At 37.1% G+C, this 18,423-nt stretch overlaps 1 protein-coding gene and 1 long non-coding RNA gene across 3 annotated transcripts in view; both read left to right on the top strand.

The window, feature by feature from the left end:
- Positions 1–3,545: 3,545 nt before the first annotated feature.
- LOC129427969 (uncharacterized) lies at positions 3,546–5,052 on the top strand. Its single transcript, XR_012373372.1, has 3 exons — positions 3,546–3,654; positions 4,438–4,483; positions 4,799–5,052. It is a non-coding gene; the product is annotated as an uncharacterized lncRNA (long non-coding RNA).
- Positions 5,053–7,995: 2,943 nt separating this feature from the next.
- The window catches only part of gnb4b (guanine nucleotide binding protein (G protein), beta polypeptide 4b), a 15,135-nt gene continuing 4,707 nt past the window's right edge, over positions 7,996–18,423 (top strand). The window contains exons 1-9 of one of the 2 annotated variants that reach the window (XM_073876409.1): positions 7,996–8,192; positions 14,351–14,436; positions 14,551–14,589; positions 14,899–15,005; positions 16,348–16,411; positions 16,492–16,654; positions 16,743–16,809; positions 17,263–17,464; positions 17,561–17,777. In XM_073876409.1, the coding sequence (XP_073732510.1) occupies positions 14,380–14,436; positions 14,551–14,589; positions 14,899–15,005; positions 16,348–16,411; positions 16,492–16,654; positions 16,743–16,809; positions 17,263–17,464; positions 17,561–17,777 (916 nt within the window). In that variant the 5' untranslated portion in view covers positions 7,996–8,192; positions 14,351–14,379. Of the gene's footprint in view, positions 8,193–14,337; positions 14,437–14,550; positions 14,590–14,898; positions 15,006–16,347; positions 16,412–16,491; positions 16,655–16,742; positions 16,810–17,262; positions 17,465–17,560; positions 17,778–18,423 lie in introns of both variants that reach the window. The other variant, XM_055184045.2, reaches the window with a different exon arrangement.

Genomic DNA, 18,423 nt, shown 5'->3' with positions numbered 1-18,423 from the left:
TTGTAGACTGTGCTGGTGAATTGTAGACTGTGCTGGTGAATTATGGACTGTGGTGGTCTCAGGTGGACTGTAGACTGTGCTGTCTCAGGTGGATTGTAGACTGTGCTGGTTTCAGGTGGATTGTAGACTGTGCTGGTATCAGGTGAACTGTGGACTGTGCTGGTCACAGGTGGATTGTAGACTGTGCTGGTGAATTGTAGACTGTGCTGGTGAATTGTGGACTGTGCTGGTCTCAGGTGGACTTTAGACTGTGCTGGTTTCAGGTGGATTGTAGACTGTGCTGGTATCAGGTGAACTGTGGACTGTGCTGGTCTCAGGTGGATTGTAGACTGTGCTGGTTTCAGGTGGATTGTAGACTGTGCTGGTATCAGGTGAACTGTGTACTGTGCTGGTCTCAGGTGGAGTGTAGACTGTGCTGGTGAATTGTAGACTGTGCTGGTGAATTATGGACTGTGCTGGTCTCAGGTGGACTTTAGACTGTGCTGGTCTCAGGTGGATTGTAGACTGTGCTGGTTTCAGGTGGATTGTAGACTGTGCTGGTTTCAGGTGGATTGTAGACTGTGCTGGTCTCAGGTGGACTTTAGACTGTGCTGGTCTTAGGTGGATTGTAGACTGTGCTGGTGAATTGTAGACTGTGCTGGTGAATTATGGACTGTGGTGGTCTCAGGTGGACTGTAGACTGTGCTGTCTCAGGTGGATTGTAGACTGTACTGGTTTCAGGTGGACTTTAGACTGTGCTGGTCTTAGGTGGATTGTAGACTGTGCTGGTGAATTGTAGACTGTGCTGGTGAATTATGGACTGTGGTGGTCTCAGGTGGACTGTAGACTGTGCTGTCTCAGGTGGATTGTAGACTGTGCTGGTTTCAGGTGGATTGTAGACTGTGCTGGTATCAGGTGAACTGTGGACTGTGCTGGTCACAGGTGGATTGTAGACTGTGCTGGTGAATTGTAGACTGTGCTGGTGAATTGTGGACTGTGCTGGTCTCAGGTGGACTTTAGACTGTGCTGGTTTCAGGTGGATTGTAGACTGTGCTGGTATCAGGTGAACTGTGGACTGTGCTGGTCTCAGGTGGATTGTAGACTGTGCTGGTTTCAGGTGGATTGTAGACTGTGCTGGTATCAGGTGAACTGTGTACTGTGCTGGTCTCAGGTGGAGTGTAGACTGTGCTGGTGAATTGTAGACTGTGCTGGTGAATTATGGACTGTGCTGGTCTCAGGTGGACTTTAGACTGTGCTGGTCTCAGGTGGATTGTAGACTGTGCTGGTTTCAGGTGGATTGTAGACTGTGCTGGTTTCAGGTGGATTGTAGACTGTGCTGGTCTCAGGTGGACTTTAGACTGTGCTGGTCTTAGGTGGATTGTAGACTGTGCTGGTGAATTGTAGACTGTGCTGGTGAATTATGGACTGTGGTGGTCTCAGGTGGACTGTAGACTGTGCTGTCTCAGGTGGATTGTAGACTGTGCTGGTTTCAGGTGGATTGTAGACTGTGCTGGTATCAGGTGAACTGTGGACTGTGCTGGTCACAGGTGGATTGTAGACTGTGCTGGTGAATTGTAGACTGTGCTGGTGAATTGTGGACTGTGCTGGTCTCAGGTGGACTTTAGACTGTGCTGGTTTCAGGTGGATTGTAGACTGTGCTGGTATCAGGTGAACTGTGGACTGTGCTGGTCTCAGGTGGATTGTAGACTGTGCTGGTTTCAGGTGGATTGTAGACTGTGCTGGTATCAGGTGAACTGTGGACTGTGCTGGTCTTAGGTGGATTGTAGACTGTGCCGGTGAATTGTAGACTGTGCTGGTGAATTATGGACTGTGCTGGTCTCAGGTAGACTGTAGACTGTGCTGGTGAATTATGGACTGTGCTGGTCTCAGGTAGACTGTAGACTGTGCTGGTCTCGGGTGGATTGTAGACAGTGCTGGTCACAGGTGGATTATGGTCTGAAATGCAGAATTATTTTCCTCCTCATTATCTTCATGGTCTATAAAATGAATAATTTTTTTGTGTAAATAATTGAAAAAAGTTTAAATTTTAAACATGAGAAAGTTATTTTTAAATCTACTGTCATACTGTGACATGAGTTAAACTGGAAACGGGAAACGTGGTTTCGTGAGAATGATCTCATTGTGCAAGATGTATTTATGGGTGTGTGATCAAGTTTGTTTCCACGATCACGATAGACACATGAAGATTGAAGAATATTCAGAAGTTGCTCATTTTTTGTTTCTGTAAATTTCTATTACTTTTGTTTTGAGATATTATTGTTAATTAGCAATATGATTTTTATCATATTTTTAAATGTCGATGTGTTCTTCAGAGGTTGAAGTTACTCCGATTATTTAAAATATACAACACTGAATCTTTAAACTGTCATGTATCCAATAAGAACAAACTCATGTCTGATTTATCTCCTGTATCTGAAAGGTAAGATTCATTGACTTGTTTATATTCTTTGTATTTGTTGGTAAACTGATGGTGTAAGTGTAAATAATTGTTTGTTTATGTTTCAGGTGTATTCATGCACACAGAGACAGATGATGTGATCTGTGCTCCCGTGGATTCAAATGTGACAATGAGTTCACAATGGAAACGGTCTAATATATCTGCATACATGTGGAGAAAGAGATCAAATAATGAGAACAAACCCATCAACATCAGGCGAACGCATAAATACAGAAGAAATGACACTGACCATAATTCTTCCTTAACAATTGTGGGTGTAACAAAGGCAGATGAAGGCATCTATTACTTTAGCCCGACCCAGAGATATACTATTAAATATATTACTGTATATGTGATAGGTAAGTGTTATTTATTTATTGAAGTAATACTTTTAATGCTCTTTGGTGTCCATGAATTCAAATGTATGTATTAAAAGAGTTATGGATGGATTTTTGTGTAGATCTTCATGTGAAAGTGAGTAATGAGAGGATTACTGAAGGTCAGGAGATCACATTAACCTGTAAGACCAGCAGCTGTCCTTCAAACAAACTCAACTTCATCTGGTACAAGAACAAACAGCTTTTAAATCTTCAACACTTCAACAATAAACTAAATGTTGGTCCTGAAGATACAGGCAGATACTCCTGTGCTCTTACAGATTATAAATCATTCCCATCTGCTGAGAAAGACATCTGTGAGTAAACCTGGGTTTTATTAGATCTTTAACTGCATCGCGTTGCTCGCTCTAGATTACTCGCGGGATTTAACTTCGTGTCATGCGAATTTTTCGCTCGAGTTGAATATTTTCAACTTGGGCGAAGAAGACGCGTTTGAGGCGAATAGCGCGTGTTTTCAGAGCAAACGCGCCGCCCATATCGCGTCATTCGCGAACAAAATACAGTACTGACAAAACGACAGAAGACTGGAAACACTGGATTCTTTAAACACAATCGGCACTCGGAACAGCACAGTTATACGCCTGACATGTCTGAATTTGACTTAATTTTTGTCTTTTTTAACCCCTGCATTACAGCACAATATAGGCCTAGAGATGAATCCTATTAAATAAACAACAGAGAGGTTTGAGTTTTAAAGTGTTTGATTATTTCAGGGATAAAGTCAGATGTGATGTTTGACAGAGCTGGATTCATCATCTCTCTTTTATCTTTACTCATTCTTCTGACTCTGATGTTCATCTCTGCAGCTGGATGGAGGATGTGAGTCTTCATCTGCATTAAATAATATTTGCACTTAATATTAGTTTATCTCAAATCATTGTATAGTTAAAGTACCCGGATGGATGTCCAAATCAACTGGTTGATATTAATTATTATCAGAGGGAGGAGTTTAGTGATGCTACACTGAATTAATCAATAAAATAGTGATTTACTGAATAAAATTAAGTGAGCATTACATAAGAAATCATGAATATGCCCCAGTACTTGGATACTGTTTGGTTATACACTAAGGGGTGGTTTCCCGGACAGGAATTAGCTAAAGCCAGGACTAGGCCTTAGTTTAATTAGGAAATATAAGTAGTTTGAACAAACATGCCTTACTATAAACATTACTTGTGGGCATTTTGAGGCAAAACAAAGGGCACTGATGTATTTTAAGGAATGTCAGTGCAAGCTGTTTTCAGTTTGAACAGCTCTTAAGTTTATTTTAGTCTAGGACTAGTCTAATCCCTGTCCGGGAAAACGCCCCTAAATGTATCAAGGGGTGAGAACCAGAAGTGACATTAACATAGATTGAAATCAACTTAAAAAATTGATTAAGCAATCACTTGTGTCATTTGGAGCTTCTCATGAGCTTTCATTTGATATATATATATATTTTTTTTCAGCCAAAATGTCACATCCTTCTTGTTCTCACCCCTCAGTATGGACTTCCTCTTTATAATATATAAACAGTAGATTCTGGACGTAGCCAAGATCATACTTTACATCACTTACTTTCACATATCTTATGTCATGTTTTTGTTTGCCATTTTTACACAGAAGGAAAAACTTCAAACATATTGAAGAAAACAAGACAAACACACAGGTAAAATATAAAAATGATTTTGTTTAAAGTTGCAGTTTGAACAGTATGTTTAGTTATGTTGTAAATAATGTCCACATATGACTCATATCATTGAAAGATATTGTATTTTACACAGATGGGTCACTTTATATCTTTAGATCAAATGGCCCCATTGTGTTTCCTACAATCACATCAGTAACTTTGTTTGTAAAGTATTTAATAAATATTTCCACCGATATATGTTCAGTAATAACTGCTATATCTGCCAAAGTATGAACAAAACTTCAATGTACTGAGTTATGTCATTGTTTTGTCAAACGTTTGACTTTTGTTCAGAATGATGTTTTGTATTCAAATGTCCATGGACCGGCCGAGACCTCAGAACTGAAGAAGAGAGAAGAGTCTGAAGATAAGGATAAAGTTCAATACTCTCATCTTCATTTCAGTAAATATAAAACTGCTGAAAGTCCTGCAGTGGCAGCTCATGTCCAGTATGCTGTTATTAAAGTCTAATAGCTCAGTGCTGACCTCTACTGATAAACAACACCATTACTCTTCAGACTGATATTACAGATGAGCTATTTCTGTTTAATCACTTAGATCAGCTTAGATCAAATAAAAAGTGCATTTTTAATGAGCTAGTCTATGAAATGTGGACAGATTTAGTTGATCTAAATATCATTTTGTCTTTTTTTAATCTTTCTAATGTGCTTAAAATGTATGACATTATTTGTGTAGCAGTGATGTCATTCATTGATTTATCACTTTTATAAATTCATTGTTATTTTTGACAGCAAGAAAATTAAAATGTTTGCTGTAGTAAATTACACAATTGTCCTTGCTATTTATTTGAACAAAGTTTATTGGTCTAACATTAAACAGCAGCAACAGGACTTTAAATGTTGTCACCACTAAGGTTAAAATTAAAATGATAGGCAATATAATATTTGTGATTATTTGAGGCGTTTTCACATCTCTGATAAAAATAATGTATTGGCTGGTAAGAATTAGAGGATGAAATAAAAACAAACTATTGTACGGTTTAGTGAAAGAGTGATAGTTTAGGTTTAGTGTAAGCTCTTGTTAAGTCTGATGTGAATGATGTGCTATGCTGTTTCTCCTTGCCTGACGTCAGTCGCCATTTGTGATGGTTACCATGACAACCGCTATCCTCCTCTAGAGATACATCTACTGATAAATGCAGCACTTGGTTTGCACTGTACACCGCATATACAGATGCACTTAAATATGGTGAATATAATTGCCATACATCTTTCCAACACTGTTTCCTAATGTATATTCAATTATATCGGTTATAGTATGTTTGAATAATTATGTCGGTTTTAATCAGTAAAGTACAAACACCAGACATTAATCATTTATTTCAATATTACACATATAATTTATACAAAATATGAAATATTTAAACTGATTCATATTTTAGATGTTTTCTTGACTGATTCAGAAATAATAAATGTTTGAGAGATGGATTTGTGTTTGAGACACTATAGAGAGGCAGAAGAAAAGAGGATTTCCACTCCACATTAACACATCTATTTATAGCTCCTGCTGTATCTGTTTTTAGTACACATGTTATTGATGTTCTGCTGGCTCGAGGGCCCTCATCTTCACTTCGGCCCCCAGGCATCATCACTGCTGTTTACTGAACTGTTGGGAGCTTTCACATAGTGTCATATTTAAAAATGATTTCTTGTCTGGACTACTGTACTGTATATCATTTACTATATGTGGAGCATTTTTATTTTTATCTGATCTGAGAAGATCCCATCTGTCTGAATGTCCTGATCTGATCTCTGACAGAGGACTACGCATCTTTTTAACTGTAATGCATTGATTCTTCACCTGCTGTTCACTCTCATTGGTGTCATTAAATATTCAACATATCCAAGAGTGACTCTATCTTTGTATTAGACCTTACAATATGAAAGCAATTACACAACAACACAGGTTATCTATCTATCTATCCATCTATCTATCTATCTATCTATCTATCTATCTATCTATCTATCTATCTATCTATCTATCTATCTATCTATCTATCTATCTATCTATCTATCTATCTATCTATCTATCTAAATGGGCAAAAATTAATTTGCAAAAATATATTTTAGAATATGTGTACAAAAATGTATTTAGAGATAGAATAGAACAGAATAGAACAGAACATAATAGATATAGAATATAATAGAATAGAACAGAACAGAACAGAACAGAATAGATATAGAATAGAATAGAATAGAACAGAACATAATAGATATACGACATAATAGAATAGAATAGAACAGAACATAATAGATATAGAATATAATAGAATAGAACAGAACATAATAGATATAAATTATAATAGAATAGAACAGAACAGCACATAACAGACATAGAATAGAATAGAATAGAATAGAACAGAACAGAACATGGCTGAATCCCAAACCGCCTACTTCCATACTATATAGTACGCAAAGTAGCGCTTTTTACATACTATATAGTATGGAAGTAGGCGGTTTGGGATTCAGCCCATATTATGATAGAATAGAAATATAATAGACATAGAATAGAATAGAAAAGAATAAAATAGACTAGACATAGAATGAAATAGAATAGAATAGACATAGAATAGAATAGACATAAAATAGAATAGAATAGAAAAATAATAGACATAAAATAGAATAGAATAGAATAGAATAGAATAGAATAGAATAGAATAGAATAGAACATAACATGATATAATAGAAATATAATAGACATAGAATAAAATAGAATTTAGTCCTCCATATTTCAAAACATATATTCAATATATGTTTTTTGTTTGTGTTACAAACCTGTAAACATAACAGGTTTAAAAATGTTTAATTACAAAATATTTTTAGCTTAAAAAATATACTTTATAAAATTAACTTGCCAAATAGGTTGTACTTGCTAGTAGGTTCTATCTATCTATCTATCTATCTATCTATCTATCTATCTATCTATCTATCTATCTATCTATCTATCTATCTATCTATCTATCTATCTATCTATCTATCTATCTATCTATCTATCTATCTATCTATTTCATAATACATACATAATACATTTTAAGATGTCGCAGAATAAAAGCTTTTAACGTTTTTATTCTGCTACATGTTAAAATGTATTATTTTAAGGGTTAGGGTTAAAATGTATTATTTTAAGATGTATAATTTTATTTTAAATGATAACTTTAACTCTCTCTCTATGTATATATATATCTGTAAGAATATAAGCGTGTTTTTCCCTCAGTGAGCGGATATATTTCCTGTTTCTCCTGCAGGCGCTTTGTGTTGAGCAGCTGATGGATCGCACCATTCATCTGCGGGGAGAATAAACCTCATAAACATTTTAAATTTAACTGCATTCGTATGTTAACGCTGATTTAGAGTTATATTGGGGTACTATACGTTTTTTAATTAATATATAAATGTATAAATGCTTTATAATAATGTCGTCAGCCTTTGATTGAGAGGTAGTGCGTAGTGGTTTACCCCTCCGCCGCGTCTGTTGCCATGTTCCCGGTTTCCTTATGGGTGTGGTGAAGATATTACTGCTGAAAACTGACTGAAGCTCGTGCGAGGGCTGCGTGGCCCTTTAAATAATGTGTTAAAATTGAGTTTACGGTAATCGCGGTGATTTGATGTTTATTTGTGCTCGTGTCGACATGCGAGGCATCTGAAGCGACTGAACTCTGAATCAGGTGAGGAAGAAACAGCTGATCGCTGTGTTTCTCTTTTCCTTTCTGTTTCCTGCGGGTGAAAAACTCATGAAAGATGTGGCGTTTACGCATTTAAATGCACAGAATTACACCGCTGGACGTTCATGTCGTGTTTTGGAAATAAATTAGGGTCTGACAGCTGATTCAATAAAACACAATCTGGTGATTAAAGTGATGAAGCAACAGGAGGCCTGATGGGAGAGAGAGAGAGAGAGAGAGAGAGAGAGAGAGAGAGAGAGAGAGAGATATGCAGTTCATGTGTAGGTGATGCAGGTGTTTATTCAGACATCTGTATTGGTTTAAGCTTCTGATCAATGGGAACTTGTAAATATTTTTAAAGGATTGCTGTATCGCGACACTTGTCATCTTACTATAGTAAACATCGTGTACTGTACTGTCAATTGCCTTGAATAACAGAACAAACCGTAACCCTACAAAACATTAATATTTCTTTACAACGTTCTTAAATTAAAATCATATTCCCACCAACAATCCCTTTTTGCTTATTTTTAAAATGTCTGTCTGGTGAAGGAAACACATAGTTGAGTCCTTTCAGCAGAAGTGTTCAAAAGTTAATCAAGATCATTTTACTTTCACTTTGACATGTTGAAATCTCATACTGTGTTTAAGGTCAAGTCCTGTGTCAAAGCCGTTCTTTCTAAATGAGAGATACAAACAAAAAAACATAGATAATGAACAGACATAGAATAGAATATAGACATAGAATAGAATAGACATAAAATAGACATAGAATAGAATAGACACAAGCTGCATCCGAAACCGCATACTGTGACAGTAGGTACTGAATTAGATGAAGTATCTACTCATCGAGGTACTATATAGTATAAATATGGATATTATAAATGAACTCGGATGTACTACATCCACCATGTTGATGCATAACGTCATCATACCAACAAGTTAGTCGTTAACTGGAATGACAGTAAACTAGTGCAATTTAACCACAAGGGACAGCTGTTCAAAATATGTGTTTGCATTTGAATAGAGAAGCGTTATCGCTTTTGGACATTTTTTTAATAAAACAATCAACTCCTTCTTCTTCATTGGATAACTCCTCTCGCGTGGGTCTCAACGGGAAAAAAAGGGTCCATTGAATGAAAACTTTGGGATCTTACTGGAAGTAGTAGGTCATCCGGGTACTTTTCACCTACTGTTTTTGGAATACTATGAATTCTGACATACTTAGTACGCACCTCCCCTACTGCTTTTCGCAGAAGTAGGGTTAGAATAGACATAGACATAGATAGAGGATAGAATAGACCTTTATTGTCATTGTTCAGAAAACAATGAAATACTGTTTAGGAGTTTAACAACAAACATACAACAACAATGCAAAATAATCAATTTAATTTTGGACAAACAATATACAATCATTTATGAACAATATACACTCACCTAAAGGATTATTAGGAACACCATACTAATATTGTCTTTGACCCCCTTTTGCCTTCAGAACTGCCTTAATTCTGCGTGGCATTGATTCAACAAGGTGCTGAAAGCATTCTTTAGAAATGTTGGCCCATATTGATAAGATAGCATCTTGCGGTTGATGGAGATTTGTGGGATGCACATACAGGACACGAAGTTCCCATTCCACCACATCCCAAAGATGCTCTATTGGGTTGAGATCTGGTGACTGTGGGGGACATTTTAGTACAGTGAACTCATTGTCATGTTCAAGAAACCAAATTGAATTGATTCAAGCTTTGTGACATGGTGCATTATCCTGCTGGAAGTAGCCATCAGAGGATGTGCACATGGTGGTCATAAAGGGATGGACATGGTCAGAAACAATGCTCAGGTAGGCCGTGGCATTTAAATGATGCCCAATTGGCACTAAGGGGCCTAAAGTGTGCCAAGAAAACATCCCCCACACCATTACACCATCACCACCAGTCTCCACAGTGGTAACAAGGCATGATGGATCCATGTTTTCATTCTGTTTACGCCAAATTCTGACTCTACCATCTGAATGTCTCAACAGAAATCGAGACTCATCAGATCAGGCAAGATTTTTTCAGTCTTCAACTGTCCAATTTTGGTGAGCTCTTGGTGTAGTCTCTTTTTCCTATTTGTAGTGGAGATGAGTGGTACCCGGAAGGGTCTTCTGTTGTTGTAGCCCATCCGCCTCAAGGTTGTGCGTGTTGTGGCTTCACAAATGCTTTGCTGCATACCTCGGTTGTAATGAGTGGTTATTTCAGTCAAAGTTGCTCTTCTATCAGCTTGAATCAGTCGGCTCATTCTCATCTGACCTCTAGCATCAACAAGGCATTTTCAGCTACAGGACTGGTGCATACTGGATGTTTTTCCCTTTTCACACCATTCTTTGTAAACCCTAGAAATAATTGTGCGTGAAAATCCCAGTAACTGAGCAGATTGTGAAATACTCAGACTGGCCCGTCTGGCACCAATAACCATGCCACGCTCAAAACTGCTTAAATCACCTTTCTTTCCCATTCTGACATTCAGTTTGGAGTTCAGGAGATTGTCTTGACCAGGATCACACCCCTAAATGCATTGAAGCAACTGCCATGTGATTGGTTGAATAGATAATTGCATTAATGAGAAATTGAACAGGTGTTCCTAATAATCCTTTAGGTGAGTGTATGAAGAGCGCAGATAAAGCTGCTAAATGCCACTGATTGAAATATTAACCTCAAAGCACATATAATATGTTCATCAAATACTTTCGTTACGAGTCCACTTAATCCTGGCCTCAGGCCTTTCAGAAATACTGTCTGTTGGCAGAGTCCATTAAACACCACGACAATTTTTCATCAAAGTCCTCTAAGTGCTCGGAAGGAGAATTGGATGAATGATGGCGTGCGTATGTCAAGGTGCAAGAGTTTTTTAGAATAGTATTCTTGAACAAATGTATAATGGACGTAGCGGTTGGGAGGTTGTTGCGCTAGTTTACTCTCTTGCTAATGGCTTCTGGAAAATTGTCCTTTTGGATAAAACATTACATGTAAATGTTGTATATTCATTATTTTATGAAATGAGCACTGTAGTCACCAAAAAGCGAGACCAATCCCATGTGAAAAATAGTGTTGGTACAGAGATGCTCTACAAGTAACCAAAAGCATTTATTTGTTCCTTAAATAACCTAAATAAGCTTAGAAACTGGCCCAAAATGAGCAGTTCAGTTAAATGGATGATACACAAGAGATGAGATGAATCGGTACATATTTGGCAGACGCTTTTATCCAAAGTGACTTACATTACATTCAAGCCATAGATTTTATCCACATCTGTGTTGTGTTCCCTAGGAGTCAAACCTGTGACCTTTTGTGTTGCTAATGCAATCAGATCTACAGCAGGGGTGGACAAAATTTTCTTACTCAGATTTTCAAATAAAGGTGAAGGGGCATAATATAAACGACAAATGTAGCTTTATTTATTAGTTACTACTGTACTATATACTACAGGCCCTTATCTAAACCCTACTTTTATTAACAGTTTTTACTACTTTCATATTTTGAAAAAAAAAAATTTCTACTCCTGTGCATATCACTGGATACATACACTTATTATATAAAACATCTTAGTATTTAGGGATGCGTGATAATTTGCATGTGATATTTACAACCAGTCATGGTTTGCCATCACCTGCTATTCAGATGGAGCGACATTTACTACACAGAGCCGTAGTTCACTGACAAGCTGGGCCATATCGCATACATATCGCAGGCAATAATTCATGCGAAATTGCACTGTCAGTGAACTACGGCTTTGTGTAGTAAATGCCGCTCCATCTAAAAGCAGGTGATGGCGATTTATTATTAATCAAGGAACCGGCTTTACTGGGGGATGCGGAATGACAATCGCATGCAAATTATCACACATCCCTACCAAACTTTCCGGACTATAAACCACACCCGAATATAAGCTGCATCATTCAAAAATGCGTCATTAAAGGTGCAATTTGTAAGATATTTGCAGTAAAATCTCCAAAAACCACTAGGCCAGTGTTATATATTTTGTCCAGCTGATTACTATCAATATCTGTAATGTTTTCAACTACTTGTAAATCGTGAGAAAATTTCCATTCAAAACATTGACACGGGGCAGTGCAGTCTCCTGTCAATGACGTTAATATCCATGTGACCCTTTGTCACCGCCTTTACTGACGTAACCCACATGAGAACACTGGTCGAGCTCGAAAAAATAAAATGGCGGCCAAGAAAGCGGCTGGAGCACAAATTTAGTGAAAATAAACGCATATTTTCACTTTTTAAGCATTTTAATTTCATTTCTAGCGAGAAATTAGTATTGTAGTTTTCAAATATGTGATTAGTTATCACAAAGGCGCTCTCTGTTTATATTTCAAACACGCTGCCTTTGAAGTGCGTCGGAAAGCCTTTCTCTGAGCGGCCTTCAGGCCATCCGGTGCCGAAGTCATGTCCTCATGAGGCAGCGAGGCCACAAGTCCTCACAGTCCTCACTGCCTTGAGTTTTCGGACGCAGCCAGTGTCGTGGACAAATGCGGAACTACGCGCTTGCTTATGGACTTTTGGATATCTCTGTACCGTCTGCCGCTGGTTGTGTCAGCTCCTGTAAGCGTACGGGCCAACCAAACGACCCAAGAAGAGTTTGGAACAAAACGAGGGAGGATCAATTTGATGTTGCATTATCTGGATAGAGAGAGCTTCACGACAACATTTAACTAGACCGAGATTCTGATCCTGCTTGTGTTTTACGCGATGGGTGAGTTGTTTTGATTCGTAACCCTTCAAAAAAACGTATGCTATTATATTGATCACAACATTAGTGTAATCAGCGCGTCTTCCCGCGGACGATATGCACATCAAAAGGTATTGTACAGCAATATAAATGGTCATTTTAAGACACTTCACAATAAGATTTGTACTGTCAATACATTATGTGAAAAATCATTGTAGATTGTAAGTTGAAAACTTAATTCTGAGCTGTGTTTACCATCGAATTTGGACTAATACTGTAATATCAATATGACTAACAATTTCGTTTTGAACATCACATATAAACTTACATAATGAAATAAACGATGTCATCAAACGCAACATTTATAAGACTTGATTACCTTATCCATCAACGTGATTTCTCGTTCTCGTCTGATATGGCTAAAGTTAAAGACTACAAATCCCATAATTCCACGCTGCTTCAGAGCGTCAGTAAACAACATCATTGTTTTTGTTTGATCTGGCGCCATCTTTCGGCACATTTTACAAATTGTATCTTTAAGACAAAATAACATATATAAGTCATATTGGACTATACGTCGCGTTTATTTAGAAAATTATTTCACAAAATCCAAGCCGAAGAACAGACATTTAATCTGGAAAGGCAAGTTATTCAACTAAACAATAGCAGACAGAACAGCAGACTGAATAGATGTCTGTACGTTAAATTAATATTATCAGTTATTTAAACCATAAACCATAAACCATAGCATACAGAACTTACCTGGAAGGTTGAATAGTCTAAATTAACTGAACACGCCAACTAGCGTGAAGTTCATAGACTCGTCATTCCACATTACTGAATCTATTGAATTACATAAATACAGAAGCAGCATATAGCGGACTCTCGCGGCTGTAGACGGTAATGATGTCTCTTCCCTCATAAATGTCAAAATTAATTTATACTGACTTACAAGGCGCACCTGACTTTAAGACGCAGAACCAGCCAAGTTATGAGAAAACACGGCTTATAGACCGACAAATACGGTAATAGTACTATAGTCTGAGTAATATATTTAGCATAGTTAGCTGTTTTTGGTTTTTAAAAATGTCAATATTTCTTGGCAAATAACCCATACTGGCTTCTGTCTGATGTTGGTGAAGTGTTTTGCTGTCCATTCTGGTTTAAACTACACACAGTATTCAGTGTTTTTCTTTGTATTTTTGTACGCTCTTGCGCTTATTTTCCATTCTGGTTTTTCACACTAGCGACATCTTTTGGACGTTGATGATATTACATCAAATGTTATTACATCATTTGGGACCAAAATCCTACACTGTTATATAATTATAACCTGCTTCGCAGGCCAGAAAAAAGTGCCTGGTGGCGGGTGGGCCTTAGTTTGCCCACCTCTGATCTACAGTAATATTGTATGCATGTCTTGCAGGTGTATGACGCTGTAGTCTCGGGTTCAGATCAAACAGAAAGCATGAGCGAGTTAGAACAGTTACGACAGGAAGCCGACCAGCTTCGCAATCAGATCCGGGTAAGTTTAACTCTTGTTTGTATTTCGAGCCCTATGAGAAAACATGTTTTCTGTTGCTCCGACTTAATACACTTTCAGTTTAGATTGGCACGAAATTCATTTTGTGTTTTTCAGGATGCCAGAAAAGCCTGCAGTGACTCCACACTTTCACAGGTGCAACAAAACATTTACCTTACACATATAAAGCAATGAAATTAATACACAAACACACATACATACATACATAAGCCTACAGCATATGAGAATTGGGTAGGTTTATTGATCATTTGCTGAATCTTACTTGATAAATTAAACTACATTTAGCACTGAGCTGATACAGAAGTCATGACTGGTTGTCATTATAAATCATAAAGGTCACGTTACACATTCATTTATAATATGAGTAGGTGATAGTCATGTGAATTGTGTTTAATAATGCTGTGTGATCTTCAATCTCTTGCTGTTTTTGGGCTGATATGAAAGATGACAGCAGGTCTGGACTCAGTGGGACGGATACAGATGAGAACAAGACGAACGCTCAGAGGTCACCTGGCCAAAATCTATGCCATGCACTGGGGCAGTGACTCCAGGTTTGTGTTTCATCATTTTGTCTGAGCCCATCAGGATTTGTTGAAAAGATAAATAATCTTTATTTAAGCCGTCTGATTAATATTACATGACTAATGTGAATCAAAGGTGCCGTGACCTCAGGGTTTCCTTTCTGTGCAACTGTGTTAAGGCTTTCCCACCATGTTATTTAAATCCCATCTGGGTCTCATAATAATTAGGATTTCTTTATCAAAGAATGATGTCATGCTTTTGTTTGTGCACAAAATAATAGTTATTGCTCTAGTGGTCAGTAGATTTATATCATCAACATTCAGTATATTATTTACAAGAATGAGCTTTTCAAAACACCAAGACTCTAAGAGAAGAAGAAAGTAAGGTATTTATTTAAATTAAGCATTTTGTAATAAGTAATTGAGTTATAAAGCTGGCAAAGATTAATCGCATACAAAATAAAAGTGATTTTTGGCATAATATATGAGTGTGTGTAATAATTATGTATATATAGATACACACACATTCATGTATGTGTATAAGAAACATTTACATGTGTATATATATTTATTTATATTTGTATATATTCCATAATATTATATATAAATTACAAAAATTATATTAATAAATAAAACAATTCTGAATTAAACATATGTATGTGTGTCTTTTTAAATATGCATAATAATTACACACAGCACAAACTCATATATTATGCCAAAAATCTAACTAAAATCTCACTAATTATATATATATATATATATATATATATATATGACACATTTGTACCACTTTTATTTCTTATTTGCTTATTCTTTACTTATTTTTTTGTCTTTTTTATTATCTACCTTGTCACTGTCATTCTGTTTGTGCTGTGAATGTTTCTTGAATTAAGTGTTTAAGAATTTTTTTCAAGATTTTTGTTCTTGCCCTATTAGCAGATATTTTTGCTTGTTTTAACCCCAAATTCACTTAAATTTGATATTTTTGGTCTACATACTAGACTTATTTTCTTAGGTAATTTTGCACATCAAGAAAATGCATCTTAATTTAAAGGTATTGTGGAGGACTTTCTTTTTCTGGGTGGATCATCAAGACTATTGGTCATCCTAGTTGTCAATCAGGAGTGTTGCGCAATTGCATTTTTTTAAAAAGTGGAGAAGGCGGTTCTTTTCTAAAATTTGAGAAAATCCTCCGCTATACCTTTAAGAATTTTTAGACAAAAAAATAGAAAAAATACTAAGTAAGAGAGTCATTTTTTTTGTAGTATGTGTCTGAATGTAACTGCTGCAGTCAGACCCCCCTCTCTTAAAGTGGGATTTCTCGGCCAGAATATTCTCACTTCACAAGTCCATATGATTATTTTTTTTCCAGGTTACTTGTCAGTGCATCCCAAGATGGCAAGTTGATCATATGGGATTGTTATACAACCAACAAGGTAATAAGATGTCTTTAAGTCGAGTAACCTGCTTGTCTTCAGTGTTATAGCAGTATAAAGGATGTTATGTGTTGATGCAGATGCACGCTATTCCCCTGCGCTCCTCATGGGTTATGACCTGTGCCTACGCTCCATCCGGGAACTACGTGGCTTGCGGTGGACTGGACAACATCTGCTCCACCTACAGTCTTAAAACCCGCGAGGGCAACGTCAAGGTTAACAGAGAGTTAGCTGGACACACAGGTACTTAAGTCTTATATACATGCACACATTTTATCTTCACAAACTCTGTGATGGTACACAAATCTCTCTAAACACTTTTCATTTGTAGGTTATTTGTCCTGCTGTCGTTTTCTTGATGACAGTCAGATCATCACAAGCTCTGGTGACACCACTTGGTGAGTTGATGACATTATAAGTTATCTTTAACTAATTTTCGCAACATGTTTTGAGAGAACTTTTTGGTGCTACCTAGTGGTCAAGGCATTTGAGGCTTTATCTCTGCATCACTGTATCATATTTACACCAAATTTGGTGGATGTCTTCTTCACCAGCATGACCTGGGGCACCATCCATTGTTTCGGCGCAGCGCCATCTAGTGCCCTTGTTTGGCTTGGTTTTGCTGCTTGCAGCTATATTTAGTTCTTGGGTTTGGGTGCAGCCAATAATTATAGTGTTCAAATATGTCAAATTTGATAACTTTACTGACAACTAATAAACCAGGATGACCCATTCCCAATATTTATTAATAAATCATAGATGCGTATTCATATCTTTAAGGATAAAGGTCTTGAGGATAAAGATCATACATTTAATCATACACTTTGCTTCTGCTCCCTCTTCTGTTGCAGTGCATTGTGGGACATTGAGACGGGCCAGCAGACCACTAGTTTCACAGGACACACAGGTGACGTCATGAGCTTGTCCATCAGTCCTGACTTAAAAACATTTGTGTCGGGAGCCTGTGATGCTTCGGCCAAATTATGGGACATCAGAGATGGCATGTGTAGGCAGTCGTTTACCGGCCACGTCTCTGACATTAATGCCGTCTGTGTAAGTATTTGTACTTTACTGTTACATGTTTGCTGTTGGTTTCAGTGTTTGAGATGTAATAGTTATTTGTTAACTACATGACTTTTACTCTTACAGTTCTTTCCAAATGGAAACGCCTTCACCACGGGCTCAGACGATGCCACGTGTCGCCTGTTTGACCTGCGTGCAGACCAGGAGTTGATGTTGTATTCTCATGATAACATCATCTGTGGAATCACCTCTGTGGCCTTCTCCAAGAGCGGACGTCTCTTACTGGCCGGATACGACGACTTCAACTGCAATGTCTGGGATACTTTAAAAGGCGAGCGGGCAGGTGAGAGACAGTTTGCACTGTTATTGTCTTAAATGTTTCATTTTATTGTCCTGTTTAGATGAATTGGAGACATAAATTGTCTTCGGTTTTCTTTCTGCATTCTGTTAGTATAGTAGAACTTTTTTTTCAGGACATTTACCAAATGATCAACTTTACTTAATTTTTATGTATGTACAGTGTTGGGCAAGTTACTTCCAAAGTGTAATACATTATATATTACAAATTACTGTCATTTGAAAGTAATTAGTTACATTACAATATTACTGTCTCTGAACTGTAATGAGTTACACTACTTTTGCATTACTTTTGAGTTACTTTCATCAAAAGAACAGAAGTATGACTAGGCATTATAAAATGTTAAAATGTAGTTTGTTGCTGCTTATAAATCTAGAAGTTATGTGTTGGCCCTCGAGCTTTGAATAGGCAAAGTGAAGATTTATGGCAAAATACAGTAACAATCACTGTCAGAATCAAAAACATAGACAAATGATCTGGTAAAAGTCTGGTAAATTATGGTACACATACCAAACACAATAGAGCCCACTATAATGCAACCTATAGTCTAATAACATGGCAAGACACGCAACCTCTTTTCATTTCTATTCTTAAGTGATCACTCTTAATTCAGATTCACAGCACAAACCTG

Source organism: Misgurnus anguillicaudatus, chromosome 14 (genome assembly GCF_027580225.2).
Source record: "Misgurnus anguillicaudatus chromosome 14, ASM2758022v2, whole genome shotgun sequence".
NCBI classification, from domain to species: Eukaryota; Metazoa; Chordata; class Actinopteri; order Cypriniformes; family Cobitidae; genus Misgurnus; species Misgurnus anguillicaudatus.
The sequence above is the reverse complement of the archived record's forward strand: the minus strand, read 5'-3'. Positions and strand labels throughout refer to the sequence as shown.